The sequence below is a fragment of the Giraffa tippelskirchi genome, chromosome 4 (genome assembly GCF_054371585.1).
Source record: "Giraffa tippelskirchi isolate mGirTip1 chromosome 4, T2T-mGirTip1v1.2.pri, whole genome shotgun sequence".
NCBI classification, from domain to species: domain Eukaryota; kingdom Metazoa; phylum Chordata; class Mammalia; order Artiodactyla; family Giraffidae; genus Giraffa; species Giraffa tippelskirchi.
The window spans coordinates 34,343,023-34,360,923 of NC_137278.1; the positions used below are offsets into that span (position 1 = coordinate 34,343,023).

General features: G+C 35.8%; 1 protein-coding gene and 1 long non-coding RNA gene across 5 annotated transcripts in view; one reads left to right on the forward strand and one right to left on the reverse strand.

Moving 5' to 3' along the window:
* Nucleotides 1-17,901, forward strand: part of PPP1CB (protein phosphatase 1 catalytic subunit beta) — a 34,729-nt gene that overhangs the window by 6,089 nt on the left and 10,739 nt on the right. For all 4 annotated transcript variants that reach the window (XM_081484278.1, XM_081484277.1, XM_081484276.1 and 1 more), the window contains exons 3-6: nucleotides 11,927-12,058; nucleotides 13,627-13,857; nucleotides 16,120-16,224; nucleotides 17,628-17,699. In XM_081484278.1, coding sequence (XP_081340404.1) covers nucleotides 11,927-12,058; nucleotides 13,627-13,857; nucleotides 16,120-16,224; nucleotides 17,628-17,699 — 540 coding nt within the window. The remainder of the gene's footprint in view (nucleotides 1-11,926; nucleotides 12,059-13,626; nucleotides 13,858-16,119; nucleotides 16,225-17,627; nucleotides 17,700-17,901) is intronic.
* The window catches only part of LOC145503843 (uncharacterized), a 28,788-nt gene that overhangs the window by 1,839 nt on the left and 9,048 nt on the right, over nucleotides 1-17,901 (reverse strand). The window lies entirely within an intron of this gene.

Here is a 17,901-nt window from a genome sequence, read left to right on the forward strand (position 1 = left end):
GGGTACTTGCCGTACATAGGGAAAGTAGATAAAGGACAGGGACAGTTGTCCTTTAATCTGCCTATCCACCTGTATATAGCAAAGTGATTTATGAGGACATACATAACCTTCCTAATAATCACTGACCTCAGGTCCCTCCCTTCCCAAATTTACCTGCTTCTGTGCAAAGACTAGGTTTATTTCATCATAATAGAGTTTAAGCCTTGGGCTGTTCCTCAGACCAGGCCTGAGTTCCCATTTAGTCAGTTACCAAACTATTGATAGAAACATTTTCTTGATTTGAGTGCTTGACTAACACCATTTTAACTTTTCCCTTAATCCTGCCACCTATTTTCAACATTTAAAGAAATCAAGTTACTTTTCCCCATAAAAGAAATTTAAGGACTTCTATTAACATAGCTTTCTCTAATGTTGTACTTAGCAGTTATGGCTCTTTTATTTTAAATGGAAAACTGAGAAGGAAACTTTATAGGTACTTTTAGGTTTTTCTGTGATTCTTGAATATTTATCAAATAATTGAGCCAAACTAGTGAAAGAAAATGACTAGGTTTCTTAGTGGAAGTGAAAGATCTAAGTTATATAATGACAGAAGTGTATTTTATGAACATCAGACCTTAGCTGCAATTGTTACGTGAATCCTAAATAATAAAATCAGGTATACGTTTGTTTACCCAAGGTATATCTAAGTATTGATACACACTGATACAGGTTCTGCATGTGTTACAATTTCACCTTATCTCCAGTTTCTTCTGTATTTTGAGGAGGATAATAGGTACCTGCTTCATAATGTATCTGTTTGTAACAATTAAACTGGTAAAACACTTTGAACATAATAAAGGCTCCGAAAATGTTAGTGTTCTTGTTTAGTGTAAACCTGAGCCAAGATGAGGTAAGGCTTCTTATGCTGGTGAGCCCTGGACCCTCTCCACAGTAATTTTTGAGAAGGCTTATTTCTATTGAGGATCTAACAGATGTGCATTGTTTGTTGCATACAGCCACACACAGTACTGTGTGTATGTGTAAAACATTTCTTTCCTATTACTGTTATTCGGTGTTTATAATCTGGTTTGATATATTAATGTTGGTGCTGAGGGGAAGAGATATTTCTAGGCAGAATCAAGTGGTGAAAGGTGATTTAAGGAGATTTAGTATAAGCTTTCTTTTGATTAGGGACTAGAGAGCAGTGGATTTCAAACTTTGAATCTTGAGACTACTTTATACTCATAAAAAGAACTGAGAACAAGAATTTTCGTGTGAGTTGTTTATCAGTACTGTTAGAAATTAAAACTAAGAACTTAAAATTTTGATAACCTGTTCACTTTACGTAAGTAGTTTGCTTTCTACAACAAAAATATTAGGGATCAGCACATTTCTTTAATGTCTAGCTTTGTAGAGGACAGCAGAATTCTCATAACTGCTTTGCTTCAGTTTGTTTTGATAACATTGTTTTGGTTGAAGTATATGAAGAAAATCTGTACTTTCACAGATAAGTTGGAAAAGGAATGAGTATTTTAAAAGCATTTATAGATAATGGTGGATATCCTTTAATAGTATAATAGAAATTGACAAGTGGTAATTTCTTAAAGGTTAGTTGTGATGTAGAATCTGAAATGTTCTCTTACATCAAAATCCATTGATCTATCTTACATTTTAAATGGATCTTAGAAATCACCGGTTAAGGTGATTTTTGCAGATGTTCAAAGTTGACACATTTTATACAACATTAAAGAATCACATTTGTTAATTTAGAATAAAGTATCAGATGAGTCCTTAAATATGAAGAAGCTGTCAAGTTCATGGTGCTGGATACGAAGTTTCTAAAATTTTAATTTTCACTAGCAACAAATGCTGTCAGTTGTTTCCTTTGAAATGACAGGCTCACTTTGTTGATTTTCAAGCATATCTGTTAAATATATTGAGTGAGTAACCATAGTTTGTTAGTTGTGCTTTCCAGCAAAAGAGATGTTCTGTGAAAAAAAAAGATCACTTTGATACTTCAGCAGTCACTCTAGAGCTTTTCTTGGAGACAGCCATTGTACTTGAATATGCAACAGGAATGCTTCATGGATACTTTCCATTTCCTCATGCAGAATATTTAGATGTGTACTCAGTGGTGGAGATTTAATAATTAAAATTCATCATTTTTACTGCTTAAGGGCATTTTAAATTGAAACTGGATCTTTCTGTTTCACTGTAAGTGCATGGCAGTTTAGTGCCACTGACTTGGTTTCTGCTCAGGTGCCTGCGTTTTAATCATCATTGTTTTCACTGTGCACATGTCAATGCAGTGAAAAAGAGGATCACACACTGAGAACCCACAGGCCTATGGCACTCCCTTCTTCTATTCCTGAAATGTCTAGCCTGCCCCTGTGTCTATTAAGTTTTCTTCTTTACTCTTTTTTCAGTATCTGTTTGTTTACTAGTGTACCTGAAATGATACAGCGATTCACAGACCCCTCTGAGAAATCATGAAAGCCCTGGGCCATCTCTGAAAAATATGCATGTTTATATACACAGTATTACAGACGGGGGTTACAGAGCTCCTGAAGACCATCTGTAGACTCAGATCACATTAATTATTACTATCAGGCAAACTTAAGATAAATTAAAATTATGGCAGCTGCCTAGTTCTTTCATTTAAAACCAAAATTGCACATTCTAACCAATTGTAAAAATTTTACGTTTTTAAGTTAACTTTGCTGTTTAGTATGTAACCTTGAGTGAATCATTTTAGTAGGGTAGAAATTAAAATATTAAAGGTTAATGAAGATTACTAAGATTTCATGGGGCAAATATAGACGTGGAGTTATTCTCTTGACGTTCTTTCTGTTTCAGAGAAGACAGTTATTAGTAAAAACTTGCTGGAAAAAATAGCATATTGTTATTGAAAAATAAAATTTTAGCACACACACAACACAGACATACATATCACACACCATTTGTAATTTAAGAGACAAACCTGCATTGAAAAGACTTTTAAAAGAATTTGAAATAGTGATTGAGTCTAATTTTTTACAGTCATGAGAAGAAGGGACTTCTTTTAGGGGAGAAGACATTTTGCTTAATTGAGGTTCAAAGTTGATGTCCTGTATCATCAAAGTCAATTGGAAGTATCCGTCTATTGTTGATCTATAATGAGATTTTATGTATTTTATCTTGGAAGCTGTCTTAACACAGACAGGCAGGTACTGCCAAAACTAATGTCAATCCACAAGCATATGGTTTTAGTTAAGTGATTTTAGTCATCACTTGGAAGGTATTTATAGGATTTTATTAGTTCTCTCTTGATATTTGCCTTTCAGCATGTCATTATATTACAGATTAATCAATTCCAGTGAAAGGTTAGGTGGAAGCTCCTCACTTGCACAAGTAAATGAATTTTGATATATCTTGCATTAGCACTAAGGTCTGATGAAGGCTGTTAGAACTTGTGGTTTGAGCTTAGAAAATAGTGTTCAGTGCAAAACTGTGAGGGAGTAAAAAATCTCACTTGTTTTAACTTTTGACAGCCCTCAAACTGTATAAAGCAACCTGACATTTGCTTGTGACCCAGGCAACATTAGTTGTCAAAGTGACTTAGCATAGTATATGTTTCACATACAAGGATTTTTGTTTTTTGGGTTTTTTTGCATTTTAATTTTAGGTTTTAATTGAGAAACATTATTAGGTTTGTAACAAAATCTAATTTATGAAACCGACTCTCTGTTTGATAGTAGTGATTGGGGATTACTCTTCTCATTCAGAAAAATTTCAGTATCAGCCCTAAGCCTTAAAAAAAATATCAGTAAAACTTCATCACTACTGAACTACTGAACTTCTCTGTGGTAGGGCAAGTCAGGATATTCAGCTTTTGTTTCTCACAAACATTTGTGGAACTGACAGTGGTTAGGTTTATGAGAGCTAATGAAGTATATCATTGGTATCGCTGGTTCAACAGTGTAATTAGAATCTTTTTCCACCGAGTAACTGCACCATAAACTTTAAATATCTTCAATTTTTACAGGCTTTTTAAAATTATCCAACTAAGTCTTTTTCTGCTCCATGCATAGTTCTACCTCCATCATTGTTTTGGGTTTGTTTGTTTGGCTTTTTTGGAAATTTTTTTTTAGGCCACACAGTGTGGACTGTGGCATCTTAGTTCCCCCACCAGGGTTTGAACCACGTTGCTCCCCACCCCCAACCCACTCTCTGCTGTGGAAGCGTGGAGTGTTAACCACTTAATTGAGGGAAGTCCCTCTTGGAAAATATTCTTGCCTGTGGTTGTCCTACTCACATTGTTCATAGAGGCTAACTTTTCCGTCATTTCAAATTCAGTGTTGGCTCTTCAAATAAGCAACAAATAAGTATTGGCAATATCTGTGAACTCATCAAGAGCCAACGAAACCACTCGAAATTGTTTTTTTAACTGATTATTGATGTTGTTTCCAGTGTTGTCAACTCTTTGAGAGCTGTTTTTACATAAAGACTTCAATAAAGACATATAGTTTGGGGACATATTTCTTTGGCTTTTCCAAACAAACATGATTTAATTAAGTCACCATTAGTAAATGGCTTTCCTTGCTAATACATGAATCAGTTGGAAACTTACTTTCATTGCAGCTTCATTTCTATTTTTGTGAAGAAATTCTGCTGTGATGAGATTCCATTTACATTTTTTTTTAAAGTTTTGTTAACTTTCCTGTGAGTTGAGAATGTTGTGACGATTGCTCAGTTTCCTAATGTTAACACGTATTTTATCCTTTTAGCTGGAAAGTCATAAATATAATGCTGTTGCTGCTGCTAAGTCGCTTCAGTCATGTCCGACTCTGTGCGACCCCATAGACGGCAGCCTACCAGGCTCCTCCATCCCTGGGATTCTCCAGGCAAAAACACTGGAGTGCCATTTCCTTCTCCAGTTAAATATAATGCCTGGTAGTCTAATTCAGTAACAAAATAACCTACACTCTATTGTGCCTTAAACATTCACATTCCACTTTTCTTCCTTTGACATGATGAGTATCCTCTAGTAATAAAAGTAAAATAAAATGGCACTCAGGACATTGTTGAGTTACAGCTGTATCTCTGCAATTTCTAGAACCTTGGGAAACAATGCAAAGCCATGAGGGTACCCCATGTAGTCACTGCCACAGCTACTCAACTCTGCCATTGTAGCATGAAAGTACCTGTAGGTATTGATAATACATAGATGAGTGAGAGTGGTTCTGTTCCAGTAAAACTTCATTTGTGAATGCTAACATTTGAATTTCATGTAATTTTTACGTGTCACAAAGTATTATTTTTTCCCACCTCCCACACCAACTGTTATTAAAAATATATAAAGGACCAGATTTGACCCTTGGACCTTAGTGTTTTCCCCCCTTTCAATTGTAAATGTGATTTTGCAGAAAGATTGCTTTATCAGGAGTCAGGATACCTTGGTGCTCACGCCTAAGTTGCATGACTGATTCATTCACATAATGTATGGAGTTATGGCCCTTAATGTCTAGTCCTTGGCAAGGGATTTCTCAAAATTCTTTATAAAATCATATGAATTTCCAGTGTATACCCAATAATTATATTTTGTGTACTTACTGTTTTCACTTGAGCAGAGGGTTTTGATCTTTAAGAGAAAAGAAGTACCGGTGAGTTCACCAGTCACTCGTAGAGGCATAGGGGGATAGACTCCAAATAAAAAGTGGCAATCTTACTGGACTAAAGAGGAGAGGTGGAAGTCTGGGGCAACTAAAGTAGCTGAAACTTAAGTCCTAAAGAGGAGAGAATCACATAGACTCTAACCTCAGAATCTGTAGTCGGGTCCCCCTAAAGTCATTGACTTCTAAGATACACACATGCAAGAGAAGACTAAGAAACCCAGAAGAATCTGAGCAGTGATTCCAGCGTTGTCCAGTACCTGCGTGGCAAAAGTTGAAGTTCAAACTTAACAAAGTAAGAGAGACTATATTGTACCCTGAGTTTTCCATTGAGACCTCCATCATGGCCAAGATTAAGGGCAAAATGAAATAGACCAGCCCTCCAGAAAATGTGGGTACATTATTGCCACCCCTTCTGCTGCTAAAGGAAACAACCCTCTATGGAGGAAGATGTCATAAAAAACTACTACAATTATTCATCCATAATCAAGTATTTCATACAGTGAAATACTATAGGAATGCTAACATGATCAATTGACAAAAAAAAAAAAGAGGGGAAAAAAAGGTATAAATCTACCTTATATAATTCATATATTAGAGATACCACACAGACTTTAAGATAACTGATTTAATATGCTCAAGGTAAAGAGGAAAGGAAAAATTTTATCAGAGACCTGGAAACTACAACCAAAAAAAATATGTTAACTAAAATTACGAATTTGGTAGTTGTGTTTACATACTAGCAAATTAGAAACAGCAGAATAGAGGAGTAGTAAACTAGGGAAAAATAGTTGAGTGGAAATTCTGCAGTGCTGAGAGAGAAAAAATAAAGGGGGAATACAGAAAGAAGGCAACAGAAGACAATGGAAAAGTTTAACATGTCACCTCACACCTGTCAGAATGGCTGTTATCAAAAAGAAAACAAATAACAAGTGTTGGCAAGGATATGGATGAAAGGAAATGCTGGTGCATTGTTGGGTGTGGGGGGTAAATTGATGCAACCACTACAGAAAACAGAATGGAGGTTCCTCAAAATATTAAAAATAGAACTACTGTAGGATCCAGCAATTCCACTTCTGGGTATGTATCTAAAGAAAACAAGAATACTAATTTGGAAAGACACGTGCACCTCTCTGTTCGTTGCAGTGTTATTTACAACAACCGAGATGGGGAAACAGTCTGAGTGCCCTTTATCCAGTGAATGGATAAAGGAGATATGGTATGTGTGGACTATTAGCCATAAAAAAGAATGAAATCTTGTCATTAGTGACAACAGGAATGGACCTAGACAGTATTTTGCTAAGTGAAATAAGTCAGACAAACAAAGACAAATACTGTATGATTTCACTTGCATGTGGAAGCTAAAAAAACAAAACAGGTGAACAAACGAAACAGAAACACAGTCACAGATAGAACAAACAGATGGTGCTGGGGGGTGGGGGCTAAGAGAAATAGATGAGGAAGGTTAAGAGGTACAAACCTCTTGGTTGACAAATAAATGAGTCAAGAATGTGAAATGTACAGTTTGGGGAATACAGTCAGTACCTTTGTATGGTGACAGATGGAAACTAAACTCACGGTGATCATTTTGAAATGTATAGAAATATTGACTCACTCACTGTGTTGCACCAGGAACTAACAGTGTTGTAGGTCAAGTATACTTCAAAAACAAACTTATAGGAAACAAAGATCAGAGGTGTGGTTACCAGAGGAGGGGAATTGATTGAAGATAGTCAGAAGGTGGGCTGCCGTCTGTGGGGTCACACAGAGTTGGACACAACTGAAGCGACTTAGCAGCAGCAGCAGTCAGAAGGTACAAACTTCCAGTTATGAGATACATACTGGGTATGTAATATACAACATGATAGTTATAATCAACACTGCTGTATGTTATATATGTAAGCTGTCTAGAGAGTGGATCCGAGGGAGTTGCCTAGTGGTCCAGGACTTAGGACTCTGCACTTTCACTGCAGAGGGCCCAGGTTCAGTCCCTGATGGGGGACCTAAGATCCCACGAGCTACATGCACAGCCATAAAAGAGAGAGTGGAACCTGAGAGTTCTTACCACAAGAGAAAAAAGCTTTTTTTCTGTTTTATTTTGTTTCTATGTGAGATGATGGTTATTCACTAAACGTAATTGTGGTAATCATTTTGTAGTATTCTCCTTAAACTTCTACGGAGGTGTATGCCAATTATATCTCAATAGAACTGGAAGAAAAAAAAATTTTAAGGGGGAGAAAAAGAACTTTGACCTTTATTCCAAACCATAAACAAAATTAATTTAAGGTAGATTATTGAATGAGTTAGGCTAAACAATAAAGTATCTAAAAGGTTTAAAAGGAAACATAAGGAAATACTTCAGAGAAGGCAAACATTTCTTGAACATGATGTAAGACACCAAAACAAAAAATAAATTTAAGATGATTTAAATACATTAAATATATCAGTTTATCAAAGGTAGCGTTAAGAGAATGAAATTTTCTTGGGCTCTAAAATCACTGCAGATAGTGACTGCAGCCATGAAATTAAACGACACTTTCTCCTTGGAAGAAAAGCTATGACCAACCTGGACAGCATATTAAAAAGCAGAGACATTGCTGACAAAGGTCCGCCTAGTTAAAGCTATGATTTTTTCAGTAGTCGTGTATGGATGTGAGAGTTGTACCATAAAGAAAGCTGAGTGCCAAAGAACTGATGCTTTTGAACTGTGATGTTGAAGAAGACTCTTGAGAGTCCCTTGGACTGCAAGAAGATCCAACCAGTCCATCCTAAAGGAAATCAGCCTGAATATTCACTGGAAGACTGATGCTGAAGCTGAAACTCCAATACTTTGGCTACCTGATGCAAAGAACTGACTCATTGGAAAAGACCCTGATGCTGGGAAAGATTGAAGGCAGGAGGAGAAGGGGACAAGAGAGGATGAGATGGTTGGATGGCATCACTGATTTGATGGACATGAGTTTGAGCAAGCTCCAGGAGTTGGTGGTGGACAGGGAAGTCTGGCGTGCTGCAGTCCATGGGGTCACAAAGAGTCCAACGCTACTGAGCAACAGAACTGAACTGAAACTGGAAGAAGATACTTACAATGTATCCAACAAAGAATTCATCTGGAATATGTAAAGAATTCTACAAATCACTTCAGTTCAGTTTTAAAGAATGAGCAAAAGACTTAAAATGAACTTCACAGAAAAAAAGGATGTCCCAATGGCCTGTTGAGCATATGAAAAGGGTAATGCAAACCAAAATCTCACTGAATATCACTACACCCAACAAATTGACTGAAATTGCTGACAAAAAGGTAGAGCAGCATTGCTGGTGGGATTGCAAATTGGTTTAACCACTCTAGGAAACTGGTGGTATCTGCTTCTTAATAAAGCTAAGTCTTCTGTGACCCAGCAATCCTCCTGTTACATGTATACAAAGAGAAATGTACATGAATATTCATAGCATTCTTAATAGCCTCAAACAGGAAGTGACCCAAATAAAGTAGATAAATATATTTTGGTGTATTCATATGAGAAAGTACTTCAAATGGCTGCTAAATACAACATGCATGAATCTCACAGATGACAGTGAACAAAAGAGTGTATACTATAAATTCTATTTATCTAAAATTCAAAAACAGATTAATCTATGCTGAAAGAAATAAGAACAGTAACCTTGGGCATTATTGAATGGTTAGGGCTTAAGGGAGCCTTGGGCTGCTGGAAGTATTCTGTGTCTTGATCTGGGTGGTGATTACCTAGGTGTATACATAAAGTGTACTTTATATAATAGCTCAATTGATTTTTAAACAGTAATAGTACAGTAGATATTTGCTGTAACAGAGTTTTTACCTGGCTTGCACTTTTTACCTGCTGAAAATTTTTTTTTCTGGGAAATTTTTGACTAAAAAATTTTATGTGGTGGACTAGAAAGAGTATTTATTGACTTTTGAGTTTGACGACCTTGTTCTCAACTCCTTTCTGCTGCTTTTTACTCCTCTAGTAATCTTGTGCAAATTATTTTAATCTCTTTCTGTTATTGTACAATATAGATAGTAACTTCCCTTTTTAATTCCTGAGATATCAAAAGGATTAAATGAGATGATCGATGTGAAGTTGTTTTTCACTAAATTAATTATGCAGGTATATAGTATTTTCATAATTTAAAGCCACTTGGGTCTAGGTTCATAAACCCACATTCTGTAATTCCTCATGAATATTGTGATAGTGATCTAGTTCCCCCGTGTAACAGATTGCCTTGATTTATTCCTTTTTATCAGATAACTGAGAATTTTGAAGTGTTCTTGGAATTCTTGGAGTCTGCGCTGGTGGGAGCATGACTTTTGCATTGAAAGATAGTGGGATTGCCCTGAGCCGGCTACCCTATTCTCCCAATCATTTTGCTGATGTATTCCTAAAATTTGGTCACGTGTCAGAAGCTTAACCTTTGGAAGAACTTTTAGCTTCTCTAAACTTCATCAACTTTTAGAAGTGATTGATTATGAAAGTCGCTGTTTTATTTGTCTATGGAGGGTAGGGGAGCTATTACCAATTAGAATTTTAAGAAAGTACTGATTGCAAGGAATCTCCTAACTTTTAGAGATACTAATTGGGAAAAAGCATGCAGTGAAATAAATACAAGAGGTTTTGGTGAATTTTTAGTTTCTGTGGATTAGCATGACTTAAAAGTTGAAGCATTTTTAGCCCTGTAAAAATGTTAGTTGAAGTGTACCTAATTGTATCTTAAAGTACTTGCATGGGAGGCCAGAATTAAAGACAGAGCTTACAGAGGAAATAAAGCAAATATGAGATAAAATATTCACCACTGGAATTTAGACACTTTAACACATCAAAGTGACCCACACTAGTCTTAATTTGCTTAATAATCATTGCCATCAAATTAAAACTAAATTTTGATAATCAAGAAGTGTTTTATTGCTACAGAATCACAGCAGAAATTGTGGAAACGTCTATTGAGAGCCCAAAGTATTTTGTTTGTTTTGTCCATTGCTGCTATCTCTAAATAATTACTTTTAGCTGTGTGTTTGTCATCTGAAAGCCCCCAGAAACCATTAATCCTTCAAGGAGAATGCTTTTTACCTCCTAAAACTAAAATAGATAGGTATTTGATGCACTGATGGTAAAATGTTTTTTGTAATCATCATTGCCCACATTTAAATTTTTGTACCAAGATTAATAATTGTTCCTATTGCAGGGCGTTGAATCTTAGCTAGTTTTTTAGATACTTAGCGGAAGATAAAAAATTGTGTCTTTCTTCAACTTTAAAAAATTCAAATGTTTACAGAAAGTAGGTAATTGATTGAGAGCTAGTACTTACTGTAGAAGTAAGGCTAAGTTCCCATAGTAAAAGCAGTTCTGATCGTTGTTTGAATTTCAGAAATGGTCTTACTGTCATATTTGCTTAAAACACATTTCAACATTGACTCTGTCTCTTTGTTATATTACTATATTAATGGATTATATATATGAATAGGCTTTTGCAGGGTTAGAGGCTTTTTTTTTTTTTCTTTTCCTTTTTTAGCCTCTTTCAACCTAACAAAGGAATCAGCGATTTTTAGCAAGAAATGTACGGACTAAAATGTAAATGGGAAGTCATGGGGGTATATAAAAATGTAGTCTCTGTTTTCTTTAATAAATGCTTTTTCAAAGTACGATTGGCAGCTCGCAGTGTATTTAAAGAGAAAGAGAAGGTAGAGAAGGTAATAATGGGAGGAAATGATTACAAGTTCAGTTCAATAGGGCAAGGGTTTCCCTTGTGGCTCAGCTGGTAAAGAATCCGCCTGCAGTGCGGGAGACCTGGGTTTGATCCCTGGATTGGGAAGATCCCCTGGAGAAGGGAAAGGCTACCCACTCCAGTATTCTGGCCTGGAGAATTCCATGGATGACTGAGCGACTTTCACTTTTACTTCATTTTCAATAGGGCAAATAAGGGAATTCTCCATGGACCATTCCTCCCCACTCCATCCCAGAAGTTACTGGGAACCATATTAATTAATGAGTTTTAGTCACTTGAGCTGCAAGGCCTCAAGTTGACCACTGGAGAACAAAGAAGACCACATTTCCATGGCAGCAGTCTTAAGGAGCATTGGAAACGAGCAACAGTGAAGACAGAGAGAAGCCAAAGATCATAGAATAACCTACTGTTGGCCATGGAACACAACAGGGTGTCTGGTAGTTTGGTGCCTATGTGAATCTTCTGATATTCAGAATATAGGCATGACTTCTTTTTTTAGAATTACTATTTTGTGGATAAATTTTAGAAAACTGACCATTTTATTTACTGTTTACCAGTACGAGGATGTCGTCCAGGAAAGATTGTACAGATGACTGAAGCAGAAGTTCGGGGCTTATGTATCAAGTCTCGGGAGATCTTTCTCAGCCAGCCTATTCTTTTGGAATTGGAAGCACCACTGAAAATTTGTGGTATGTAAATGGGTAAAGTTGGAAACAATCTCCTTTGAATCTACTACACTGAAGATGAGTTAGAGAAAACATCTAAAAAGTTTTGTGAAAAAAAGGTTTGCTAGGTTTTATTACATACAATTGTAGAAGTTGAGACTTTGAGAAAATGACAAGTTAGAGATGAGAAGAAAATGTTTGCTATATACACAGCAAATTAAAAGATTGCTGGTTGCACTACACAAAGAGTTCTTAGAAATAAGAAAAAGACAATACAATAAAAAAAATTGAGTGGGAGCAGATTGTAGAAGAAATTGAAACTACCAGTAAACATAAGATCCTCAGACTCACTAGTAATCAGTGAGATGCAACTTAAAAACAAATCTGGGACTCTGATGAAATTGGGGGGGGGGATGTCAAAAATTGTTAATCTATTGTTATCAAGAATATGGATTCGAGTACACAGGTGTAGAGTTTGGGGGGTTGATATGGCAGTATCCATATCTTAGTTTTGATTGTTTTTATTTTGAAGATTATATAACTATACAATTTGTATTTGATCTTTCAAGTCTTAACAGTGGCTTTTGGCCAAAGGCAAAAACTTAAACCTTAAGTTAACATATTATTGCAGTCAGAAAAACTGTTGGCACAGAAAAGCATTTTTCTACAGTTTATGTAACAGTAGGATGTGGTATGTATAATGTATTGTACTGACTTTTGGTTTGATAATGCAGTTTTTCTTTCAGTAGTTGTTAGTATTTATCACATAGCTTTTATGAACTTAACCAGCAGCTTTTGAAGAGATAGTTGAAATTATGTGGAAATGATCAGTCCCTTCTATGAATTTAAATGAAGCAAAGTCATCGTAAAATTTAAGTGACTCAATAGTCTCAACAAGATAGTCTTTACATGCTTTCATACAAAAATAATTTTAAAGTAATAGAAATTATTTATACTAAATATTTCTTAAGGTTTTGCTGTTTGCTCACTACTAGGTATAAAAAAAGTGGACCTAAGTTAAATTTACCAGATAATGAATGTAACTGTATTAGTATATAACAAATTACCCCCAAATTTTGTGACTTAACAACATTAATTTATCATGTCACAGTTTCTGTGGGTAAAAATTCAGGCAGAGCTTAGCTGGATCCTCTGGTTTTGAGTCTCTCACAAGACTACAGTCAAGATGCCATCTGGGTCTGTAATCATCTCAAGGCTCAATTGTGAAAGGATTCAGTTCCTTATGGGCCAGTGGACTGAAGACCTCAGTTCCTAATGAGCTGTCGTCTCGTGGCCTCCTTTAGTTCTTTATTAGGTGTGCTTCTCCATAAGGCAGCTTCATCATCGAGCATGAGAGAAGGCAAGAGAAAGTACAAGCAAGATGGGAAGCTACAATCTTTTGTAACCCAGTCTCAGAAGTGACAGCCCATCTCACTTTTGCTGTATCTTCTTTGTTAGAAATAAGCCACTAGTTACAGCCCACATTCAAGAGAGAGGATGACATAAGGGTATAAACATTGAGAATCATTTCATAGAAGCTGCTTTACCACAGTAACTGTAAACTTTCTGAAACTGGCTTTTTCTATTTTTAGGAGATATTCATGGACAGTATACAGATTTACTGCGATTATTCGAATATGGGGGTTTCCCCCCAGAAGCCAACTATCTTTTCTTAGGAGATTATGTGGACAGAGGAAAGCAGTCTTTGGAAACAATCTGCTTGCTATTGGCTTATAAAATCAAATATCCAGAAAACTTCTTTCTCTTAAGAGGAAACCATGAGTGTGCTAGCATCAATCGCATTTATGGATTCTATGATGAATGTAAGTAAAAATAAAAGCATTTCTTTTTAATTGGAAAATTCTCTAATAGTTTTCCATTTCAGAAGAGTTCTTTCAAGAGTTTTAAAAAAATATGATCAAGCAGAAGGCCAAGAAGAGAGTCTTTCATGGAAGAGGAACCTGAAACTGGGAAACATGTTATTAGTTAAATAGGTTCCTTAGGATCTCTTCTGTCATGTTGTTTCAGGTTGACTACAGCTTACTCAGCTGAAAGGCCCTCTTATAATTAGTTTATGTAGTAAAAATATCCAAGTGGAACAGAGGTCACTATAGATAGTAAGTAGCCTGTTTCTAGTCTCCATTAAGATTTTAGTTTTCTTGTGATATGATAAAAACTCTTATTGAGCCTGTGTCACAAAAAAATATTGAGAAGTTCTAGGAAATTATTTAAAAATTTGAAGTTTATTACAATTTTAATCTGTACCTATAAGGATGTTGTGTACTCTGGGATGTCCTTATTTTGTTGTACTCTTTTTCATCATTAAGAAATCACTGGTTTGCTTTTGTGTGGTGGTATTTCCGAGTGTTACAGATGACCTGGTTACATTTGACTTTGGTCTTTTGGCTTTTGGTTAGGTTATGGAAGTGAAAGGGCTTCCCTAGGTTGGGAAGATCCCCTGGAGAAGGGAATGGCAACCCACTCAAGTATTCTTGCCTGGAGAATTCCATGTATAGAGGAGCCAGGCAGGCTACAGTCCATGGGGTCTCAAAGAGTTGACGCGACTGAGCAACTAACTTAACAAGAGAGTGAATGAACATATGTTTGGTTAATTAAAAGAACCAATTTACAATGATTTTCAAATGGAATTTTGTTTTTCAGTGCTGAATTCTCCGTTAGAGCCTATTTTTGCTTTTTTCCATCCTTAATTATGATAGAGCTGTTAGAACCCCTATCTCTTTGATTCATGTAATCATTTATTTGACAAACTTTTGAGAATGTATTATATGCCAGGCACTATTCTAAATACTAGGAATGCAGCAGTGCTCAAGAGAGATGATCTCTATTCTTACAGAGTTTACATTCTAGTGGGAATGATTTTATATTGCATTTTTATTTCTAAGGTGTAGTATATGGTTTCAGTTGTTTAAATCAGACCAGTAGACAGGAAGTGGATTGTAGTACACCAAGCTGTAACCACTTTTCTAAAGCTATACCAGAAATAGAGGTGTATTATTAAAAGATAAAATATGGACTTGAATACCCTTAAGGATAGAAAAGAAATCAAATGAAATGTATGTGAGAGCAGCTTGTAAACACTTTCAGTTATGCTTGTTCATTGAGAGAAAGGTTATGGCATAAAAAGCATAAGAAATGAGTGCTTTGTGTCTTTTATTCCTCCCCTTGGTTAGTTGTTGCAACTTACTACCAAATTCAGAAAACTCAGTAACTCTAAAAAGGTGAACATGCATTTAAGATTGTCTTTATTGTAGTTCTCAATGTTAGACTACAGGAAAATTATAGCCTTTGTGTCTCTTTATCCTTGCTATGGTGCCAAGTAGAAATTTACTCAAAAGTTAAGCAACTGGCAGAGAAGGCAATGGCACCCCACTCCAGTACTCTTGCCTGGAAAATCCCATGGACGGAGGAGCCTGGTAGGCTACAGTCCATGGGGTCGCTAAGAGTCGGACACGACTGAGCGACTTCACTTTCACTTTTCCCATTCATGCACTGGAGAAGGAAATGACAACCCACTCCAGTATTCTTGCCTGGAGAATCCCAGGGATGGCGGAGCCTGGTGGGCTACCGTCTGTGGCGTCGCACAGAGTCAGACACGACTGAAGTGACTTAGCAGCAGTAGCAGTAAGCAACTGGAAATTCTTTCTTGGCGGCAAGTTTATACCATGTTACCAATGCATTAGAGTTAAAACGGACAGTCTCCAGAGGCACTCTTTTCACTTCTGCTTACTTATTTGGCTAGGTATTTAACATGTTGAATGGAAAAAATTAATAATGTGTTAGATTGTTTAGAGTTGCTATATTATAGTGATCTTAAAAGGCAAAAATGTTTGATTTGTTTCATAAAACACCTGACAAAATCTTTTTAGTCTTCATAATTTTACTGAAAGTGCTGAATGTTTATTATCTGTATTACCCTAAAAGTATACAAGTGACATTCATTATAGAAAAAAACAAGTGCTAGATGAAACATAAAGAAAATTGGAATCATGTATAAGTCTGTGGCTGTGAGAATAACTAATGAGAACAGTTTTAGATTTGTTCTGTTTGCTTGTCCTTTTTTTTAGGCAAACGAAGATTTAATATTAAGTTATGGAAGACCTTCACTGATTGTTTCAACTGTCTGCCTATAGCTGCCATTGTGGATGAGAAGATCTTCTGTTGTCATGGAGGTAGACTAGTAAATCTGCCTTATGGGCTTTTCTTCTTTTTCTTCCCTTGTTTAGAAAGGGCCTGTGTTTATTGAGGTGCTGTGGGAAACCAAAGCAGTGCTTGTTTGAAAACTCAAGTGATTAAAACTGTTTTAAACATAGCCAAAAATCTCTCTTAATAACTAGAAAATTTGTGGTTGTTTATACATAATGAAAATGCAGATTTAGTACTTGTCTTTAAAGAATTTCATATATGAGGGGGATGACCAAAGTTTTGTTTGAAAAAAATGTCTTTGCCTCAGTTTTAACAGAAAACTATCAGTGAAAATGTGAGGATCATGACTATTTTCCTGTCTCTATTAAATGCCTTTCATCAGAATTCACATATAGTTGAGTTTAATATTCTCACATGCCAAGAGTTCTAGGCTTTATGTACTATGTCTGCTTTAGTCCTAAAAGTAATAATAGAATGGTAAATATATGACAGTTCATTTGAAAAACTAACATGTGTCTAGCAGTTGGCTGGATACTGTGAAAATATATAGATAGTGTATGATCTGGCTATCTTGAAGCATTTTAAAACCTGTTGATAAAATATATTTTCAAAACAGATAATTGAGCAATGAAAGGAATTTATGTCAGAGTACTTGTTGACAGTAATTATAATGACAAATTAGGAAAGGAGAGAATTGTCGGGCAAACATTTATGGAAGCTTGGGTTTTGGAGATCAAGAGGACGTGAGAGACTTTCTAGTTGAAGACTTTGTGAGGGCTGGCCCAACTAGAATGTCAGAAATATTTTGGAGAATGATGGGATCAGATTTTGGAGATGTGAGCACTGGGCAAAGGAGTTTGTTGAATGGTTTAATAACCACATTGGGTTTTTGTACAGGGAGATAATTTAATGAAAATAGTTTTTCATCAGTGTGCAGGAAGAATTAAGGTAGAAAAATGCTAAAAGATAGATGCATGTATCTTAGCCTGAGGTAATAAGTTGTTTATTCTTAGAACATAATTTACTATGTTAATTGAAACATTGTACAGTAAACACGAGACATTTAGGAAATGTTTACGATGAAGTGGCCAAACTTCTTAGTAGGAAGGACTAGAATTGAGTGCCTTCCTATGAAGGGCAAGGAATGGTTGGAAAGAAAGAAAAGTGGTAGGATTTTTTCCTTGAAAAATCTTTTGAAATGAAAAGGAGTTTTATTTCTCTGGTAGGGAAAAATAGGGAAGACCTAATCATAATGTTCTTTTATATCAAGGTGAGATTCTATTTAATAAACCAGTGTGTTAAAGATAAACATTGAAAGGGATGCTTGAAAGTATCTTTAATTTCACATAGTGAATCTACTTTAAATGCTTTTTATTTGGAGTGAAAATTTTTTAGATATCAGTGCTGTGAGTTCTGTTTTCATTTATAGGACTGTCACCAGACCTGCAATCTATGGAGCAGATACGGAGAATTATGAGACCCACTGATGTCCCTGATACAGGTTAAGTATATAGAGAAGTTTAATTTTTTTTTTTTTTTTTTTGTGGTCACACCATGCAGCATGCAGAATCTTAGTTCACCAACCAGGGATCAAACCTGTGCCCCCTACATTGGGAGCATCTCGGAAGTCCCTTAATCAATTTTTAATGTAAAGTGTTGGCATATAACTGTAATATGGTTCTGTCAAACTTATTTTTTGCCTA